Here is a 17,913-nt window from a genome sequence, read left to right as displayed (position 1 = left end):
TCAATTTTCAACCTCTCAAGTTGTCTCAGGCCTTTGCCACGCCCTCACACTACTCCTTTAAATCAATTAGAAATCACTGGTCATCCATTTGATTTATTCTTGTTAATTTTTTTAATGTTAAAAAGAAGAAGTAGTATCTGTCCCTCATTATATTTATTTTCTATTATCTCCTCAGAGACCCTTGGAACCACCCCAAAATAAAAAGACTACTAACTCAAGAAAGGTGACAGATTCTCTGCAGTTTCTACAAGGTTCCCATAGAGGGATCAGGAGAACCATTAAATAGAGTTCTTTCCTCAAAGTAAGAATTATTGGCTGGTCCAACTACAAAGACACAGGAGAATTAAAATACAGAAAAGTTGATTTACATAATCTTCTAACATCTTCTTGGGTTCCCAGCTATACACTGAAAAAAAAGCAGGTAGGAGCCCACATCAAATAAGAACTCTTCAATACTCCACCAACAGACTATAATATAAAAAATAAAACTAAAATTTTAAGAAAAGCATGGGAAAAGTACTTTATAACCTTGTAGGGAAAAAGTATAAAAGTATACATAATAGGCCATTTCTGTACACATTCACATTTGCTTTCATATACTAAAGAAACTCTGAAAGCCTACAAAAACGGAAGAGAGACTTTTCACTGAGTACTTTTTAATCCTTTGTAACATTTTAAACATGTGAATGTATTATATATTCAAAAAACCTTTTTGTATGGTTTCAATTTCCATCACACTGAAAGACTGAGTGTTTCAAAAATACCTCACACAAGAAGTAGTAGGATCTAGATGCTACACTTGCCACTTTAACAAGCTGTACAGACCCTATATGCTACTCATGTTTCTATGAAGCCTACACCAAAATGACAGTTTTAAAATCAGAATAGACAAGAACTGTCTCATAACAGAAACAATCTCAATCTTCAGTGGTGTCAAAGAAGACTGTGTCCTATAAACCCTCCTGTGTAATTTCTAACTAAACAACTCAGTAGTTACTGTATTAGGTCTCCCTGTGACAGTAAATAGGAAGAGGACAATTTTCTTTATGCTGACAACACAGTCATCCTGCATCTGATGAAAAGTATTCTCAAAGAGCAGCTATTCTAGGCCTAGCGTGGTGGCTCGCACCGGTAATCCCAGCACCTTGAGAGGCCAAGGGGGGCAGATTGCTTGAGGCCAGGAGTTCAAGACCAGCCTGGCCAACATGGTGAAATCCCGTTTCTGCTAAAAATACAAAAATCATCCAGGTGTGGCAGTGCACTCCTGCAATCCCAGTTACTCGGGAGAATGTGGCACAAGAATCGCTTGAGCCCGGGAGGCAGAGGTGGCAGTGAGCTGAGATTGCACCACTGCACTCCAGCCTGGGCAACAGAGTGCAGACAAGACTCTGTCTCAAAAAACAAACAAACAAAAAAACAACAACAACAACAACAAAAACTCAGCAGCTATGCTAGCTAATTACTGCAAGAAACAGCAGCTCGGTATCAGTTATACCAAAACTAAGATGTTTGGCAGGCATCTACCTCTAAATAAGTGGTGGATCTTTAAAACTAAAATAAAACCACTGGAATAATTCCTAAAGTATCTGGGGGAACATTTGCAGAAACAGTTTCAGAATGTAGTTCTTATGAAATTTAAATGTTCCACAAAAATTACATTTTAAGTTCTTTTTATGGATTAGCCCTAACAACCTCAGGCTAATGTTGTCTTTTCCAAGTTACATGGAACAGGACTGCAGAATCTCAACCATGGAACTGCACAAGTATATACTTGAGAAAATATAATGTCTATCTTTTTTTTTAATTCTGAAAACTACATTAGTTCTACTAACAGGTCTCCTACAATAAAATGTGTGTGGGTCTCAAGCTAGCACTTGCCAAATACAAATCACCTGCTACTTGCAATTTAGCATCCAATTTACTCTTCACTCAAAACCTTTCAATATCCTGGTTAAGAGGTTCCCTAAAATTCCAAATCTAAAATGTACATAAACCTTTGCAGAGCTAGTAAGAATTCTTCATGAACAATCCTCTTAATAACTGTAGTTCCTGAAATAAACACAAAGGGCAGGCTTTTAACATATTTTTAACATTTTAAAGTTAGGCAAAAAAGCAAATTTTTATTTTTCAAATCTTTCCATTTAAAAAAGTACTGGCTGGGCGTGGTGGCTCATGCCAGTAATCCCAACACTTTAAGAAGTTGAAGTGGAAGGTGGGAGGAGGATCACTTGAGGTCAGGAGTTCGAGACCAGCCTGGGCAACATAGGGAGACCCTGTCTCTACAAAAAATAAAAAAATTAGCCAGGTATAGTGATGCTAAAAAAGCCAGGGTTACTGAACTTTAAGAAACTCTGCCTACTCCCTGAATAACATGATAAAAATGAAAACAAACTTTAAAGCAATGTATTGGAGTATTAAAATTGAAACTATGGAAGAATGCCATTTGTGTGTGTTTATACAGGATAATCACTAGGAGTCACTCTAATTCACCCTCTCCTAACACCTCCATTTAAGAATTCCACTGGACACATTCCCTATCAGTGATGAACAAATCTGAGTTCAGGTTGGTAAAAGTACAACTAATAATGGAGCATTATAATCCTAAACAATATATTACCTAGAGACACATACACACACACTCAACTTTCTCTCCCTACTCAGCTCTGAAAACTCCCTTGAAACTGCTTTTCAGGTAAAAGATTCTAGGTCCAGTGCTTGCCAAGCAGATTTCTCTCCCAAAGCAATAATCTTAGATCTTTCAATTGCCGTGAAACAGGCCAGGGAAGTCTCCTCAGGAAAGCTGCCAACCATGTAAAAATATCAGAGAAGTGACAAATAAAAGGTAAAGGTTAAGTCTCTTTAACTCAGTTTCTTTGCAATATTAAGATCAGCTGGAATGAAAATCTTGCGTTGAACATTCATTTTCTTGGATCAACTAAATCAAATAGGTTGAAAATGATGTACTTTATATTTAATATAAGGCTATGAAAACCATTCACTTCAAAACCTTTTAGTAGTAACTAAACAGTACATATCCTCTAAATGATTTCCTCCATATAACAGAAGGACCCCTATTTTAGCCCAGTATGGGTTTGGAGCAACAAGAACTTGGATGCAGAGCTGCACCTCACCACTTACTTACTAGCAGAGCAATTTGAGCAAGTTACTTAACTTTCCTCCTTTTCCTTAACTATTTTTGCCATTTTCCTCACGTATAAGATAAAGGAAATTACATCAACTTCATGGAATTACTGGGAGCATAAGTATCAAAGTAGCTAGCATAGTGTTGCAAACATTACCAGCAATCTGAGAGACTCGGATAAGCTTATTAACGAGTGCTCAGTTTAACACATGTGTAAATCAAGGGCCAGCCATTTAATGACTCAAGGCCTTAATGAAAAAGGAACAAAAATAAGATAATGGAGCCCAAGAGTCCCAACTACAATTCCTCTCACCTGCCACTTAGTTAGTACTTCCTGACATTAGCACATGACCCAGCATCAGGTTTTGCTATAATCACAAATAAGATGAAAATAATAGCTCTGCTATGCATCATGCTGCCTTCCCTTGGGAAGTTAATTTTACTTAATATTAGCTGACTAATGTTTAGTCTTCCTTTATTTAGTATTTGTATCTCTTGTAAACCAAGAATCATAATGAGTCTCTTAGAAAGACTACTAATGGATATGAACACCACCATTACAGGTGGAGAAGTCAAGGCAAACTAATTCTGATGGGTGCTTTAAGTCAGGAGCAAAATCTGAACTAGACTTTAAATACTACTCTAAGACAGCACACCATTTTTCTTAAGCATTCACTTTATTTGTAAGTGATTCATTATTTTTAATTTCAAAGATCAAATCACATGTTTAAAGTAACACTTGGAACACACCTTTTAATTTCCCATCAAAGTCAGGGCTTGTGGCCACCTGGAGTCCTGGATGTGGTAAGAGAAAGCAGGTGACATCAGAGAAACATGAGTGAATGTGATTTCGAACATTCTGAATTTCTTCATGTTGATGTTCCTTCACCTGCCAATGAAGACCAACACTTTACCAACCAAAAGTCCTCTGGTTTTCTTTACTAGGGACAACTAGTATAAGGACAAAGGTAAGAAGTCCTCCACTCTGATGGATCATGGTGGCCAAATGAGAAAACTCAGAACCCTAAGAAGCAATAAACACACAAATCTGATTACCCATGGCTTGACTCCTATAGCTAACAAATCAGGTGCGGAAGAGTTTCTTTAAAAAGAGTATTACACAAGGGATGGTTTGTGCGAATGAAGGAGGATCTAACCAATTAGTAGTGACAGACAAAGGATTCCTGTGTTTTGGTTTGGGGGAACAGGTTAGGCCTGTTTATCCCAAAATAAGTAAAAATTTTGAATAAGAATAACATAACTAAGATTCTGAGTGTGACTTCTAAAGACACATATAGAACTTGGTTTAAAATGTAAAATGGAAATTATAATCAAAGCTTGGGCACTGGCCCAGAGTTTTCTTCTACAGTTCCTGTGCATTGTATATACAGGTTCTTTAATCTTATCAGGAATAAATATTAGCTTGCATTAAGATTCATATATAGTTAATGTACTCAATATCATTTCCAATAATTGCTTTAAACACAATAGCCAAAGGCAAACGAGACAGCTATCACTACTTTGAGATAATTCCTCAGAAGATTATAGTCCCACTTACCTGTAAACGCTTATCCAAAAATGCCATCCCTCCTTGGAGTCCGTAGCTGTACTCATAAGGGAAACTCCAATCTCTAACTAAAAACATCAGTGTCTATTTAAGAAAAGAGCAGAACATATTTTAACATGCATAAACACATTTTCAAGAGAACAACTGCAATACGTCTTTGCATAATACCAGCTTCTAAAAAGGGGGTAAAGATATGTACTGAAGGATTTACTTTTTTTTCTTTCTTTTTTTTTTAAGAGGTTGGGCCTTGCTCCATCACTAAGGCTAGAGTGCAGTGGCATGATTATAGCTCACTGTAGCCTAGAATTCCTGGGTTCAAGTGATCCTTTCACCTCAGCCTCCTAAGTAGCCGGGACTACAAGCACATGCCACTACACCTGGCTTATTTTTTATTTTTATTTTTTGTATAGACGAGGTCTTGCTCTGTTGCCCAGGCTGGTCTTGAACTCCAGGCCTCAAGCAATCCTGTGGCCTTGGCCTCCCAAAGTGCTGGGACTACAGGTGTGAGCCACCACACCCAGCCAGATTTATCTATTCTATAATGTCTTAGAAGTTTTACAAACACTGGAAGAACATGTTTAAGCCAAATATGAGGTCAATATATCCTATCTGCTATTTTTGTTCCAGGGGTTAGTAGGAACGGAAGGAAGACATTAATGAGAAAATGGTAAATTTGGGACTCTGCCTTAAAGAAATCTATGGGAAATGTAGTAAAGGACAAAAGAGAAAACCACATGGCACCAGCTAATCATAAAATCAGATCTGCGGCCGGGCACAGTGGCTTACGCCTGTATCCCAGCTACTCGAGAGGCTGAGACAGGAGAATCACTTGAACCCAGGAGGCGGAGGTTGCAGTGAGGCGAGATCACGCCACTGCACTCCAGTCTGGGTGACAGAGCGAGACTCCGTCTCCAAAAAAAAAAAATCAGATCTGCTTTCAGCATTAGAAAGGAAGCCCAGCCACAGTGGCTCAGGCCTATAATCTCTTTACTTTGGGAGGCCAAAGCGGTGGATCACCTGAGGTCAGGAGTTGGAGACCAGCCTGGTCAACATGATGAAACTCCATCTCTACAAAAAATACAAAAAATTAGCTGGGCGCCTGTAATCCCAGCTACTCAGGAGGGTGAGGCGGGAGAATTGCTTGAATCCGGGAGGCAGAGGTTGCAGTGAGCCAAGATTGTGCCAGTGTACTCCAGCCTGGACAAAATTTTAGATAGAAACTCCATCTCAAAAGAAATAAATAAATTAGAAAAGAAAAGAAATAAGGCTTTCACACTGAAAGTACCTCTAATCCCGATGATTGAGGCTGCTGTGCTTCCTCATTCTCAAGAAACACTGAACTAAAACAGAGGTCAGCAAAGAAGAGACATTGAGAGAGAGAGAGAGAGAGAGAGAGAGAGAGAGAGAGAGAGAGAGAGAGAGAGAGAGAGACACAGAGAGAGAGAGAGACAGACAGAGACAGTGTTGAGATGGTCTTGCTTTGTTACCCAGGCTGGAGTGCAGTGGCACAATCATGGCTCACTGCATCCTTGACCTCCTAGGCTTAAATAATCCTCCTACCTCAACCCCACCAAGTAGCTGGGACTACAGGTGTGCACAACCTTTTCTTTTTTTCTCTTTTTTCGTTTTTGTTTTTTTTTTTTGAGACAAAGTCTTGCTCTGTCGCCCAGGCTGGAGTACAGTGGCATGATCTCAGCTCACTGTAACCTTCACCTACCAGGCTCAAGCAACTCTCCTGCCTTAGCCTCCTGAGTAGCTGAGATTACAGGCACGCGCCACCACGCCAGCTAATTTTTGTATTTTTAGTAGAGACAGGTTCCATGTTGGCCAAGTTGGTCTCGAATTCTTGACCTTAGGTGATCTGCGTGCCTTGGCCTCTCAAAGTGCTGGGAATACAGGCGTAAGCCAAAATGCCCAACCCAGAGAGTGTATTTTTTAAGTAATTACTCAACTCTGCCATTGTAGCAGGAAAGCAGTCACAGGCAGTACAAAGACAAATGAGCATGGCTGTGTTCCATTAAAATTTTATCTATAGACACTGACATTTGAATTTCAGATAATTTACATGTCATAAAATAGTATTGCTCATTTTTTTCAACCATTTAAAAATGTAAAAACCATTCTTAGCTCACAGTCATAAAAACAGGTGGCAGGCTAGATTTGGCCTATGAGCTGTAGTCTGCTGATCTGTGAACAAAAACAAATATATGAATTATATTTAAAATAAATATTCTAACCTGGAAAGGCTTTTGGAAAATTTCATCCATTGCCAGACGACCGTATTCTGTGAAGAGCTTTAAAAAAGAAGCATCATGGTTTGTAAAGCAAAATTACTTAAAATAGTTCTATGGCTTTTTTTAAGCAAAGTATTCATTACATTTATATTGATACCAGGGTTCTACAGTTTCAAAAGCCCACAGGAGTCATGAACCTTAAAATCATCTTGGTTATTCCCTGCTCACATCCCACATCCCAATTCATCAGCAAATCCAGAATCCAGCCACTCACTATTTCCATGTGGCTTGGAATACTGCAATAGCCTCCTAACTGCCTCAGCTCGTGACTCCCTATGGGCTATTCTCAATACAGCAACCACACTGACTGTTATAATATGGTTAGTCAGATCATATCATGGCTTCGCTCAAAACCCTGCAACTTCATTCAGTATTAAAGCCAGTCCTTACAGTGTGATGCTGCCACACTGGCCCTCCTTCCTGTTCTTCAAACATAAAGGGCACACTGCTGCCTTAGGACCTTCATACTGGCTCCTCCCACTAACTGTAAGTTCTTCTCCCAAATATCCTTCCTCATGATCCGCACCCACACTTCTTAAGGTCTTTCAAATGGCTCCTTCTCAGTGAAGCCTTCCATGGCCATCTACCTAAAATATTACAAGTTTGCCAATAATATTTCCTACTTCGTGTCTTTAAAAAAAATTTTTTTTTTTTTTGAGACAGAGTTGTGCTCTGTGCTCTTGTTGCCCAGGCTGGAGTGTGATGGCGTGTGGCTCACTGCAACATCCGCCTCCCAGATTCAAGCTATTCTCCTGACTCAGCCTCCTGAGTAGCTGGGATTACAGGCATGTGCCACCACATCCAGCTAATTTTGTATGTTTAGTAGAGAAGGGGTTTCTCCATGCTGGTCAGGCTGGTCTTGAACTCCTGACCCCAGGCGATCCACCTGCCTTGGCCTCCCAAAGTGCTGGGATTACAGGCGTGAGCCACCACGCCCAGCCTTAAAAATTTTTTCTTAACATTTATCATTATCTAATGTACTATACCTCTTCTTGTCTTGATTTGCATCTGTCTTTATACTAGCATTTAAACTCCATGAGGGCAGGGATATTTCTCTGTTTGGTGCACTACTGGATTTCCAGCAGCAAGAAAAGTATTAGGTCCATAATATTTATACCATTCAAATGACTGAATTCTTTAAGGTTAAAGTTTACATGTATATTTACCTCTATTTCTTCAGGAAGCCTCACTAAAAGCATAACAAAACAAAGTTTAAAAGTAAATAAACAGGACAAAGCAGTCAGTAGGAAAGACCTGTCAAAAACATTCTGGATGGAAAATAGACAAATGAGAACTGTCTCCAGTTTTGGCTTTCTCTGTTCTGCTAAGAAATCTGGAAGAGACGGGGGCCAACAAGGAAGAATAAATTATCTCAGTAGAATCCCTGAAATGCCCAGAAATTATAAGCATGCAGTTTCCTTACAGGAGGAGGTGTAGGAGTGCGGCTGAGAACTAGGAAATATGTGAGTCTTAGGAGAAAGTATCTACATTCCCAGGTACCCCTCTCTAACCCCCATATTTTTCCTGCCTCCATACAAGATGGGAAGTGTACTATTTGGAGAAGATAAATCAAAAAAAAAAAAAAAAATCTAGACTTAAATACCATACTCAGCTGAGGTTAGGAGTAAGTCTCGTACCTTCCTGGAAACAGGTACTTAAATCAAAGTCCACATAGAGAGCAGTGGGACTCCTTAGCCCTCTCACCCTACTGGTTGCCACAACAAGCTTCTACCCACCAAGGCAGGAATTTAAAGAAATTTTCTTCAGGGAAACTGACAACCCAAGAAAAAATATCTGCAAAAAACAGACATTTAGGAGTTGGCAACAAAATAGCTAGATAACCTTGCTCAACCACCTACCTCATTGTGATCCAAACCAGTACCTAAGGCCTACCCTCTTATTGAAGCTCCCAGTTGGATTGTTAGTGGCTCTCTCTTTTTTTTTTTTTTTTTGAGAGGGAGTCTGAGTCTGGCTCTGTGGCCCAGGCTGGAGTGCAGTGGCCGGATCTCAGCTCACTGCAAGCTCCGCCTCCCGGGTTTACGCCATTCTCCTGCCTCAGCCTCCCGAGTAGCTGGGACTACAGGCGCCCGCCACCTCGCCCGGCTAGTTTTTTTGTATTTTTTAGTAGAGACGGGGTTTCACCATGTTAGCCAGGCTGGTCTCGATCTCCTGACCTCGTGATCCGCCCGTCTCGACCTCCCAAAGTGCTGGGATTACAGGCTTGAGCCACCACGCCCGGCCGACTCTCTCTTAAATAAGTAGTCAAGGACCACCAGTTAGATATTTGAGAAAAGCCTCTCAGCAGGTCTGGCCGCTGTGATTCACGCCTGTAATCCCAGCACTTCGGGAGGCCAAGGCGGGCGGATCACTTGAGGTCAGGAGTTCAAGACCAGCCTGGCCAACATGGCGAAACCCTATCTCTACTAAAAATACAAAAATTAACTGGGCATGGTGGCACATGCCTGTAATCTCAGCTTCTCAGGAGGCTGAGGAAGGAGAATCGATTGAGCCCAGGAGGTGGAGGCTGCAGTGAGCCAAGATCACACCACTGTACTCCAGCCTAGGTAGCAGAGTAAGACGCTGTCTCTAAAAAAAAAAAGCAAAAAAATAAAAAGGCCAGGCATGTGGCTCACAACTGTAATCCTGGCACTTTGGGAGGATAAGGCAGGTGGATCACTTCAGGTTAGGGGTTCAAGGTCAGTCTGACCAACATAGTGAAACCCTGTCTCTACTAAAAGTACAAAAAAATTGGCCAGGTGTGGTGGCACACACCTGCAGTCCCAGCTACTCGGGAGGCTAAGGCAGCAGAATCGCTTGAACTTGGGAGGCGGAGGTTGCAGTGAGCCAAGATTGTGCCAATGCACTCCAGCCTGGGCAACTAAGGGAGACTCTATCTCAAAAAAAAAAAAAAAAAAAAAAAAAAGTACTAAAAATCCAGGTTAGGTGGGAAACTTATTTGGAAGAAAAACCTGCCTTCAACTGATAGGAAGCTTTTTATAGGCTTATTTACCCCCATTTTATTGGTCATATATTTCACTGAAGAAATATTAATGTGTTTAATCAGAAGGTTCTTCATGAACATCAACACCCAGCTAATTTTTGTATTTTTAGTAGAGATGGGATGTCTCCATGTTTGCCAGGCTGGTCTCGAACTCCTGACCTCATGATTAACCCACCTCAGCCTCCCAAAGTGCTGGGATTACAGGCATGAGCTACCACACCCAGCTGTGATTTCTTTTTTTACATCAGAATATTTAATCTATCTGGTCTATCTGGAATTTTTGTATATAGTACAAGGTAGAAATATAATTTTTCTTTTTTTTTTTTTTTTTTGAGACAGAGTTTCATTCTGTCACCCAGACTGGAGTGCAGTGGTGTACTCTCGGCTCACTTCAACATTTGCCTCCCAGGTTCAAGTGGCTCTCAGGCCTCATCCTCCCAAGTAGCTGGGATTACAGGCTTGCACCACCACGCCCAGCTAATTTTTTTTTTTTTTTTTTGGTACTTTTAGTAGAGACAGGGTTTCACCATGTTAGCCAAGCTGGTCTCGAACACCCGAACTCAGGTGATCAGCCTGCCTCAGCATTCCAAAGAGGAATATAATTTCTAATTTATCTAAATACATAGCCAATTGTCCTAACACCATTTATTGACTGATCTATCCTTTATGGTATATGTGTATATATTCTTAAGTAGAATAAAATACATGAAAATGTAGCATATCATAAGTATAGTGCATTGATCTATTTTTTCCTGAACCAATGCCATGTTCTTGTAATTACAGATTTATAATATGTACTAAGTCAATTATCTCATATTTCCCCTGTAGTTTTCTTGGCTGTTTTACAATTTAACTTTCCAAATGAATTTCACAACAATTCTGTCAGGTTCCCAAAATAACGCCTTTACGATTTTGTTTAGTGGGGAAGAACTGACAACTTTATAATTCTCAGTCTAAAATGAGATGTGTATAACACACTGCAGTGTCTGTAATAGTACAGAGGAAAAGCAATAAATATATGTTGGCTATTATCATCCCCATATAGAAGAAACAAGGCATATTTCTGCACGTTAAATATTTTACATGCCTCATACAATTCTGAAGTGCTCCATATAGATCTTTTTTAAGTTTATTCTGTTTTCATTATTTTGTTGCTATAGTCAATTTTTTCCATTACCTTTTTAAATTGGTTATTGTTAGTAGAGAGGAAAACCTAATGATTTTGTATCTGTATTTTGTGATGGAGACCTTAATTATTTTTTAAGCTCCAAATAATTTTCTAGTTCATTCTTATGGATTTACAGGCACATAAACATATTATTTTCACTTGCCGGGCGCGGTGGCTCAAGCCTGTAATCCCAGCACTTTGGGAGGCCAAGACGGGCGGATCACGAGGTCAGGAGATCGAGACCATCCTGGCTAACACGGTGAAACCCCGTCTCTACTAAAAATACAAAAAACTAGCCGGGCGAGGTGGCGGGCGCCTGTAGTCCCAGCTACTCCGGAGGCTGAGGCAGGAGAATGGCGTAAACCCGGGAGGCGGAGCTTGCAGTGAGCTGAGATCCGGCCACTGCAGTCCAGCCCGGGCTACAGAGCAAGACTCCGTCTCAAAAAAAAAAAAAAAAAAACATATTATTTTCTCCTCTGTAACATTTATATTACACAGTTGTTGAGTCCACCAACAGCCTTGTCATGTGAAACAAGGTGAATTACATAACTGCATCATAATCTACTTACTTCCTCTTATGGGTTGAATTGTGTCGCTAAGAAAAACATGCTAAAGTCCTAGCACCTGGTACCTGTGAATGTGACCTTGCATATATCTATAGCACTTGGCCCTCTACCTCATACAAGGTAAGCATTTGAAAAACGGTTGCAGCCGGGCACGGTGGCTCAAGCCTGTAATCACAGCACTTTGGGAGGCCGAGACGGGCGGATCACGAGGTCAGGAGATCGAGACCATCCTGGCTAACACGGTGAAACCCCGTCTCTACTAAAAAGTACAAAAAACTAGCCGCGCGAGGTGGCGGGCGCCTGTAGTCCCAGCTACTCCGGAGGCTGAGGCAGGAGAATGGTGTAAACCCGGGAGGCGGAGCTTGCAGTGAGCTAAGATCCGGCCACTGCACTCCAGCCTGGGCGACAGAGCCAGACTCCGTCACAAAAAAAAAAAAAAAAAAAGAAAAACGGTTGAAAGGAAGGAGCTTAGAAAGTAATAAATTTCAGGTGACAGGGTGGCCAACTCAAGTTGTGATGGAAGTTTTACAGAGCAACAGCTCTCAACCACTGAGTCATGGCACTGGTATAGAGCTACCAATTATGAAGTACAAGCAACTGCCATAAGCAACATTAAGGACTAAAGTTTAGGAGGAAATTTCCTTGTTTTTTTAAATAAATATAAAATAGAACTAATTCAAGGTAATCCCTATAATAATGACACCCTTACTCACTCACATTCTGATGCTTTCTTGAATGTCAGTGGGAGAAGTAGCATTAGAGCAATATACCAGGAATTGCATCCAACCCTGGAATACTCATGAAAGAGCATTTTGTGGGAAAAACAGATAAGAACTGCTGCTATAAAAAAAGGAGAAAAAAATAGGCCAGGCGCAGTGGCTCACGCCTGTAATCCCAACACTTTGGGAGACTGAGGCTGGCGGATCACGAGGTCAACAGTTTGAGACCAGCCTGACTGACATGGTGAAATCCCGTCTCTTATTAAAAATACAAAATTCAGCCAGGTGTGGTGGCGCACACCTGTCTGTAATCCCAGCTTGCAGTGAGCCAAGATTGCACCATTGCACTCCAGCCTGGGGACAAGAGTAAGACTTCGTCTCAAAAAAAAAATCTATTCTGAACATGGCAGCCAGAATGATCCCTTTACAACATGTCAGATAACATCATTGCTGATGACCCTCCCATGGCTCCTACCTTCCCCAGAGAAAAGACCCAGCATGAGTGGGACCTCTCTGACTTCATCACTTAGCCCCTTCCTGTCACACTCTCCAATCCTACCCACTGGCCTCCTTGCCATTCCTTGATCTTGCCAAGCACACTCTCCGCAGGGTCTGCCTTCCAGCAGCTGCTCCTCTGCTGTAACAGTTTTCCACCCAAATGGATCTGAAGGACTCACTTGCCCACTTTCTTTCATTCTCTGCTCAAATCATTAAGGCCTTCCCGGACTGCCCCTGCTCCACCCCACCAATGGATATACATAGTATAGAATTACTATGAACCAAAAACCTTCCTCTACATTTCAATCTTCTGCTAGAAACTACTCAGTCGTAAATTTTTTCTTAATCTTAAAACTTCTAAATAATATGCTGTTAAAATTGTTATGAGAAACATATACCTGCAGCTGTTGAAGATCATCTTCTTGAATGTTCTGGGATAAATTATAAATCTAGAAAACAAAAATCCAGATTGATACTATTCTGGCTTACTTCAAACAAATCCCAAATAAGCCTGAAGGGCTGACAGAAGCTTTGAACAATTAAAGACTTGCATATAAGAACATGAGGCCTGTTCAAACAGTAATATGATCTGCCTTTTGGAAAACTATGCACATAAGGTTGAAATCAAAAATTCTTCCTTTACAGTTTAAAATATAATTTTCCTAGTTCTTATCAAATCTATAGTTTTTATATGATGTAACAGATATATATTTCCATTTTCTGGACTTTTCTTGGAACACATTATATATAATTATGACCAAAGAGGAAAAATTCTTTGGCTCCTTCTCAAACTTTTAAGAGTTTAACTGAATCTACAGTTTAAAAATATTTACATATCATCACAGAAATTCTGTTAACAGAACAATAACCAAAGCTCTATTTCCTCCCTTTATCTTATTTCCTTTGCAAGCTTTTTTCCAAGTCAAGTGGTTTTTACCTGAACAGAACTAGTCATAGTGCTTAAAGCAAAGATGGTAGCACAGTCTTTCACAGTTGACTGGCTGTCAAATGCCCCCTGGGTATCCATCAGAACAACTGCAACCTAAAAAAAAAGGAAAATACAAACAAAAGAGATTAAACTAAGAAGGAGGAAAATGTAAAGGAGAAATGGAAAAGTACAGGTAATATTTACGTGACCCTTAAGGACCCGCTTGTAGGTTCTGTACAACTATTTAGGTACTTTGCTTTGACTACAGCACTCTCCTGAAGATTAACCAGAGGAATACAGAGCAATATGGAAGGCAAAAATTGCCCCACCAATTGAAACAGTCAAAAGTTGAAAGCAATTAGCTCATTACCCAGCCAGGCATTTGGATGATTTTTGTTCTTGAAAAAGAAACTAAAAAACACTCATCTTGGCCAGGTGTAGTGGCTCACACCTATAATACCAACACGTGGGAGGCTGTGGCACCAGCATCACTTGAGCCCAGGAGTTCAATACCAGCCTGGGCAACATAGTGAGACCCTGTCTCTACACAAAATTTAAAAAATTAGGTCGGGTGCAATGGCTCATGCCTGTAATCCCAGCACTTTGGGAGGGAGGCCAAGTCAAGTGTATCACTTGAGGCCAGGAGTTCCAGACCAGCCTGGCCAACACAGTGAAATCCTGTCTCTACCAAAAATACAAAAATTAGGACAGGCACAGTGGCTCACACCTGTAATCCCAGTACTTGTACTTTGGGAGGCCAAGGCAGGTGGATCACCTGAGGTCCAGAGTTCGAGATCAGCCTGGCTAACATGGCAAAACCCTGTCTCTACTAGAAATACAAAAAAAAAAAAAAAAAATTATACGGGCGTGGTGGTGCACACCTGTAGTCCCAGCTACCCAGGAGGCTGAGGCAGGAGAATCACCTGAAGCCAGGAGGCAGAGGTTGCAGTGAGCCAAGACCACACTGCTGCTGCACTCCAGCCTGGGTGACAGAGCGAGATTTTGTCTCAAAAAAAAAAAAACTCTTTGGTATATACCCAAAGGAGCTGAAAACTTATGTCTCAACAAAAACCAACACATGAGTATTTATAGGAGCTTTATTCTTAATTGTCAAAATTTGAAAGCAACCAAGATGTCCTTCAACAGGCAAATGGATGAACAAACTGGTGCATTCATAATGTAGAATACTATTCAGCAATAAAAAGAAATGAACTATCAAGATACAAAAGAGTTGCAGAAATCTTAAAATCACATTGCTAAGTGAAAGAGGCCAATCTGAAAAGGCTGCATATTGTATGATTCTAACTATACGACATTCCGGTAGAGGTAAAACTATGGAGACAGTAAAAAGATCAGTGGAGGAGTTTGTGGGGAGGTAAGAAGAGAGGAACAGACAGGTATATCACAGAGAATGTTTAGAGCAGTGTGACTGTTCTGTATGATATAGTAATAGTGGGCACATATCACTATACACTTGTCAAAATCCAATGTACAACACAATGAGTGAGCCCTAAAGTAAACTATGTATGGGCTTTAACTAATGACACTATATTGGTTCAAATATTAATTGTAACAAATGTATCACATTATTATAAGATATAATCAACACAGCAAACTGAAGGAGGGTGTGGGAACTGGGCACTTTCCAATTAATTTTCCTGAAAACCTAAAACAAACAAAATAAAGATACGATTTCTTTTTTTTTTTTTTTTTTGAGACGGAGTCTCGCTCTGTCGCCCAGGCTGGAGTGCAGTGGCGCAATCTCGGCTCACTGCAAGCTCCGCCTCCCGGGTTCACGCCATTCTCCTACCTCAGCCTCCCGAGTAGCTGGGACTACAGGCGCCCGCCACTGAGCCCGGCTAATTTTTTTCTATTTTTTAGTAGAGACGGGGTTTCACCATGGTCTCGATCTCCTGACCTTGTGATCCGCCCGCCTCGGCCTCCCAAAGTGCTGGGATTACAGGCATGAGCCACCGCGCCCGGCCTTTTTTTTTTTTTTTGAGACGGAGTTTCACTCTGTCGCCCATGCTGGAGTGCAACGGCACGATCTTGGCTCACTGCAACCTCCACCTCCCACGTTCAAGCGATTCTCCTGCCTCAGCCTCCCGAGTAGCTGGGATTACAGCCATGAGTCACCATGCCCAGCTAATTTTTGTATTTTTAGTAGAGACAGGGTTTCACCATGTTGGTCAGGCTTGTCTCAAACTCCTGACCTCAGATGATCCACCCACCTCAGCCTCCCAAAGTGCTGGGATTACAGGCATGAGCCACCGCACCTAGTCTATTTTTTGGGGGGGCTTTTTTTTGAGACAGAGTTTTACTCTTGTCACCTAGGCTGGAGTGCAATGGCGTGACCTTGGCTCACTGCAACCTCCATCTCCCAGGTTCAAGAGAGTCTCCTGCCTCAGCCTCCTGAGTAGCTGGGATTACAGGCGCACACCACCACACCCGGCTAAATTTTTGTATTTTTTGTAGAGATGGGGTTTCACCAAGTTGGCCAGGCTGGTCTCCAACTCCTGACTTCATGATCCGCATGCCTCGGCCTCCCTAAGTGCTGGGATTACAGGCATGAGCCACTGTGCCCAGCCACTAATTTTTCTAATTTTTTAAATTAGGAAACCCAGATGACAATGAAAAGCATGGAGCTTTACAAAAGTGATAATTCAACAGGATAAAAAAATGGAAGAGCTCTAAAAGTCATGTAACTAAAAACAAAGCTTCCTCACTACTAATATTATACAGATTTCCTAAACTATTAAGAAGAATTAATACGTCAAATGCCCAAATAGTAAATGTAAAAAACAAATTATTTAGGCCCCACCAGTCTATATAGAGGTATCACACAGTCAAAAAATAATTATTTATGGCTGGGCACAGTGGCTGGGCACAGTTGGGCTCCTGCCTGTAATCTCAGCACTTTGGGAGGCCAAGGCAGGCAGATCACGAGGTCAGGAGATCAAGACCATCCTGGCTAACATGGTGAAACCCTGTCTCTACTAAAAATAAAATAAATAAATAAATTAAAAAACTTAGTCGGGTGTGGTGACAGGTGCCTGTAGTCCCAGCTACTCGGGAGGCTGAGGCAGGAGAATAGCGTGAACCCGGGAGGCAGAGCTTGCAGTGAGCCAAGATTGCGCCACTGCACTCCAGCCTGGGTGACAGAGTGATACTCCGTCTCAAAAAAAAAAAAAAAAATTTTTTTAAATTATTATTATTTATTCTTAAAAACAAATTATAAGGCTGGGCACCGTGGCTCACACCTGTTATCTCAGCATTTTGGGAGGCCAAAGCAGGCATATTGCCTGAGGTCAGGAGTTCGAGACCAGCCTGGCCAACATAGTGAGACCCCATCTCTACAAAAATACAAAAATCAGCCAGGTGTGTTGGAACACACCTGTAGTCCCAACAACTCAGGAGACCGAGGCATGAGAATCACTTGAACCTGGGAGGTGGAGGTTGCAGTGAACAGAGATCCCACCACTGCACTCCAGCCTGGGTGACAGTGCAAGACCCTGTCTCCACAAAAAAAAAAAAAAAAAAAAAAAAAAAATTATGAAAACATCTATCACACATTACAAAAAATGTAGAAAGAACGCATGAGACAAAAAACTAACACTGAATTTAAAGTCATAGAACCTTAGAATGCCAATACTAACAGTAACTAGCTTAACTTCACTGGGTCTTTTTAGCACAGCATCTCTAAAATGAAAAGGCTGGACCTTCCACTTTCAGCCAAAACGGAGTAACAGAGACAGAATGTACCCTCCCACCTGAAGCCAAAACGGAACAGACAAAACTTATGAAACAACAGTCTACCAGGCACTGGACATTAAGTAGTGAAGAATAATGATCCCCGAAGGAAGAGAAACAGATGAGGTAAGGTCCAGGATTGCCCCAGCTCACTGGTCAAGGCACAGGGAGGGGGAACCAAAGCAGAACCAGACAACCCTGAGTCGAAGAGACAAAGCAGGAAAGTCAGGGAGACCAAAGCTACTAGAATTCACAAAGTACCTAAGAGGAAAAAATTACA

The 17,913-nt window shown here is 41.2% G+C and overlaps 1 protein-coding gene across 2 annotated transcripts in view; it reads right to left on the bottom strand.

Annotated features, from left to right (window-relative positions):
- ATL3 (atlastin GTPase 3) overlaps window positions 1-17,913 on the bottom strand; it is a 48,473-nt gene that overhangs the window by 13,161 nt on the left and 17,399 nt on the right. For both annotated transcript variants that reach the window (XM_007994744.3, XM_007994734.3), the window contains exons 4-8: window positions 13,893-13,997; window positions 13,354-13,404; window positions 6,947-7,003; window positions 4,701-4,793; window positions 3,893-4,031 (exon numbers count right to left, since the gene is read on the bottom strand). In XM_007994744.3, the coding sequence (XP_007992935.1) occupies window positions 3,893-4,031; window positions 4,701-4,793; window positions 6,947-7,003; window positions 13,354-13,404; window positions 13,893-13,997 (445 nt within the window). The remainder of the gene's footprint in view (window positions 1-3,892; window positions 4,032-4,700; window positions 4,794-6,946; window positions 7,004-13,353; window positions 13,405-13,892; window positions 13,998-17,913) is intronic.

This window comes from Chlorocebus sabaeus, chromosome 1 (assembly GCF_047675955.1).
Source record: "Chlorocebus sabaeus isolate Y175 chromosome 1, mChlSab1.0.hap1, whole genome shotgun sequence".
NCBI classification, from domain to species: Eukaryota; Metazoa; Chordata; class Mammalia; order Primates; family Cercopithecidae; genus Chlorocebus; species Chlorocebus sabaeus.
The sequence above is the reverse complement of the archived record's forward strand: the minus strand, read 5'-3'. Positions and strand labels throughout refer to the sequence as shown.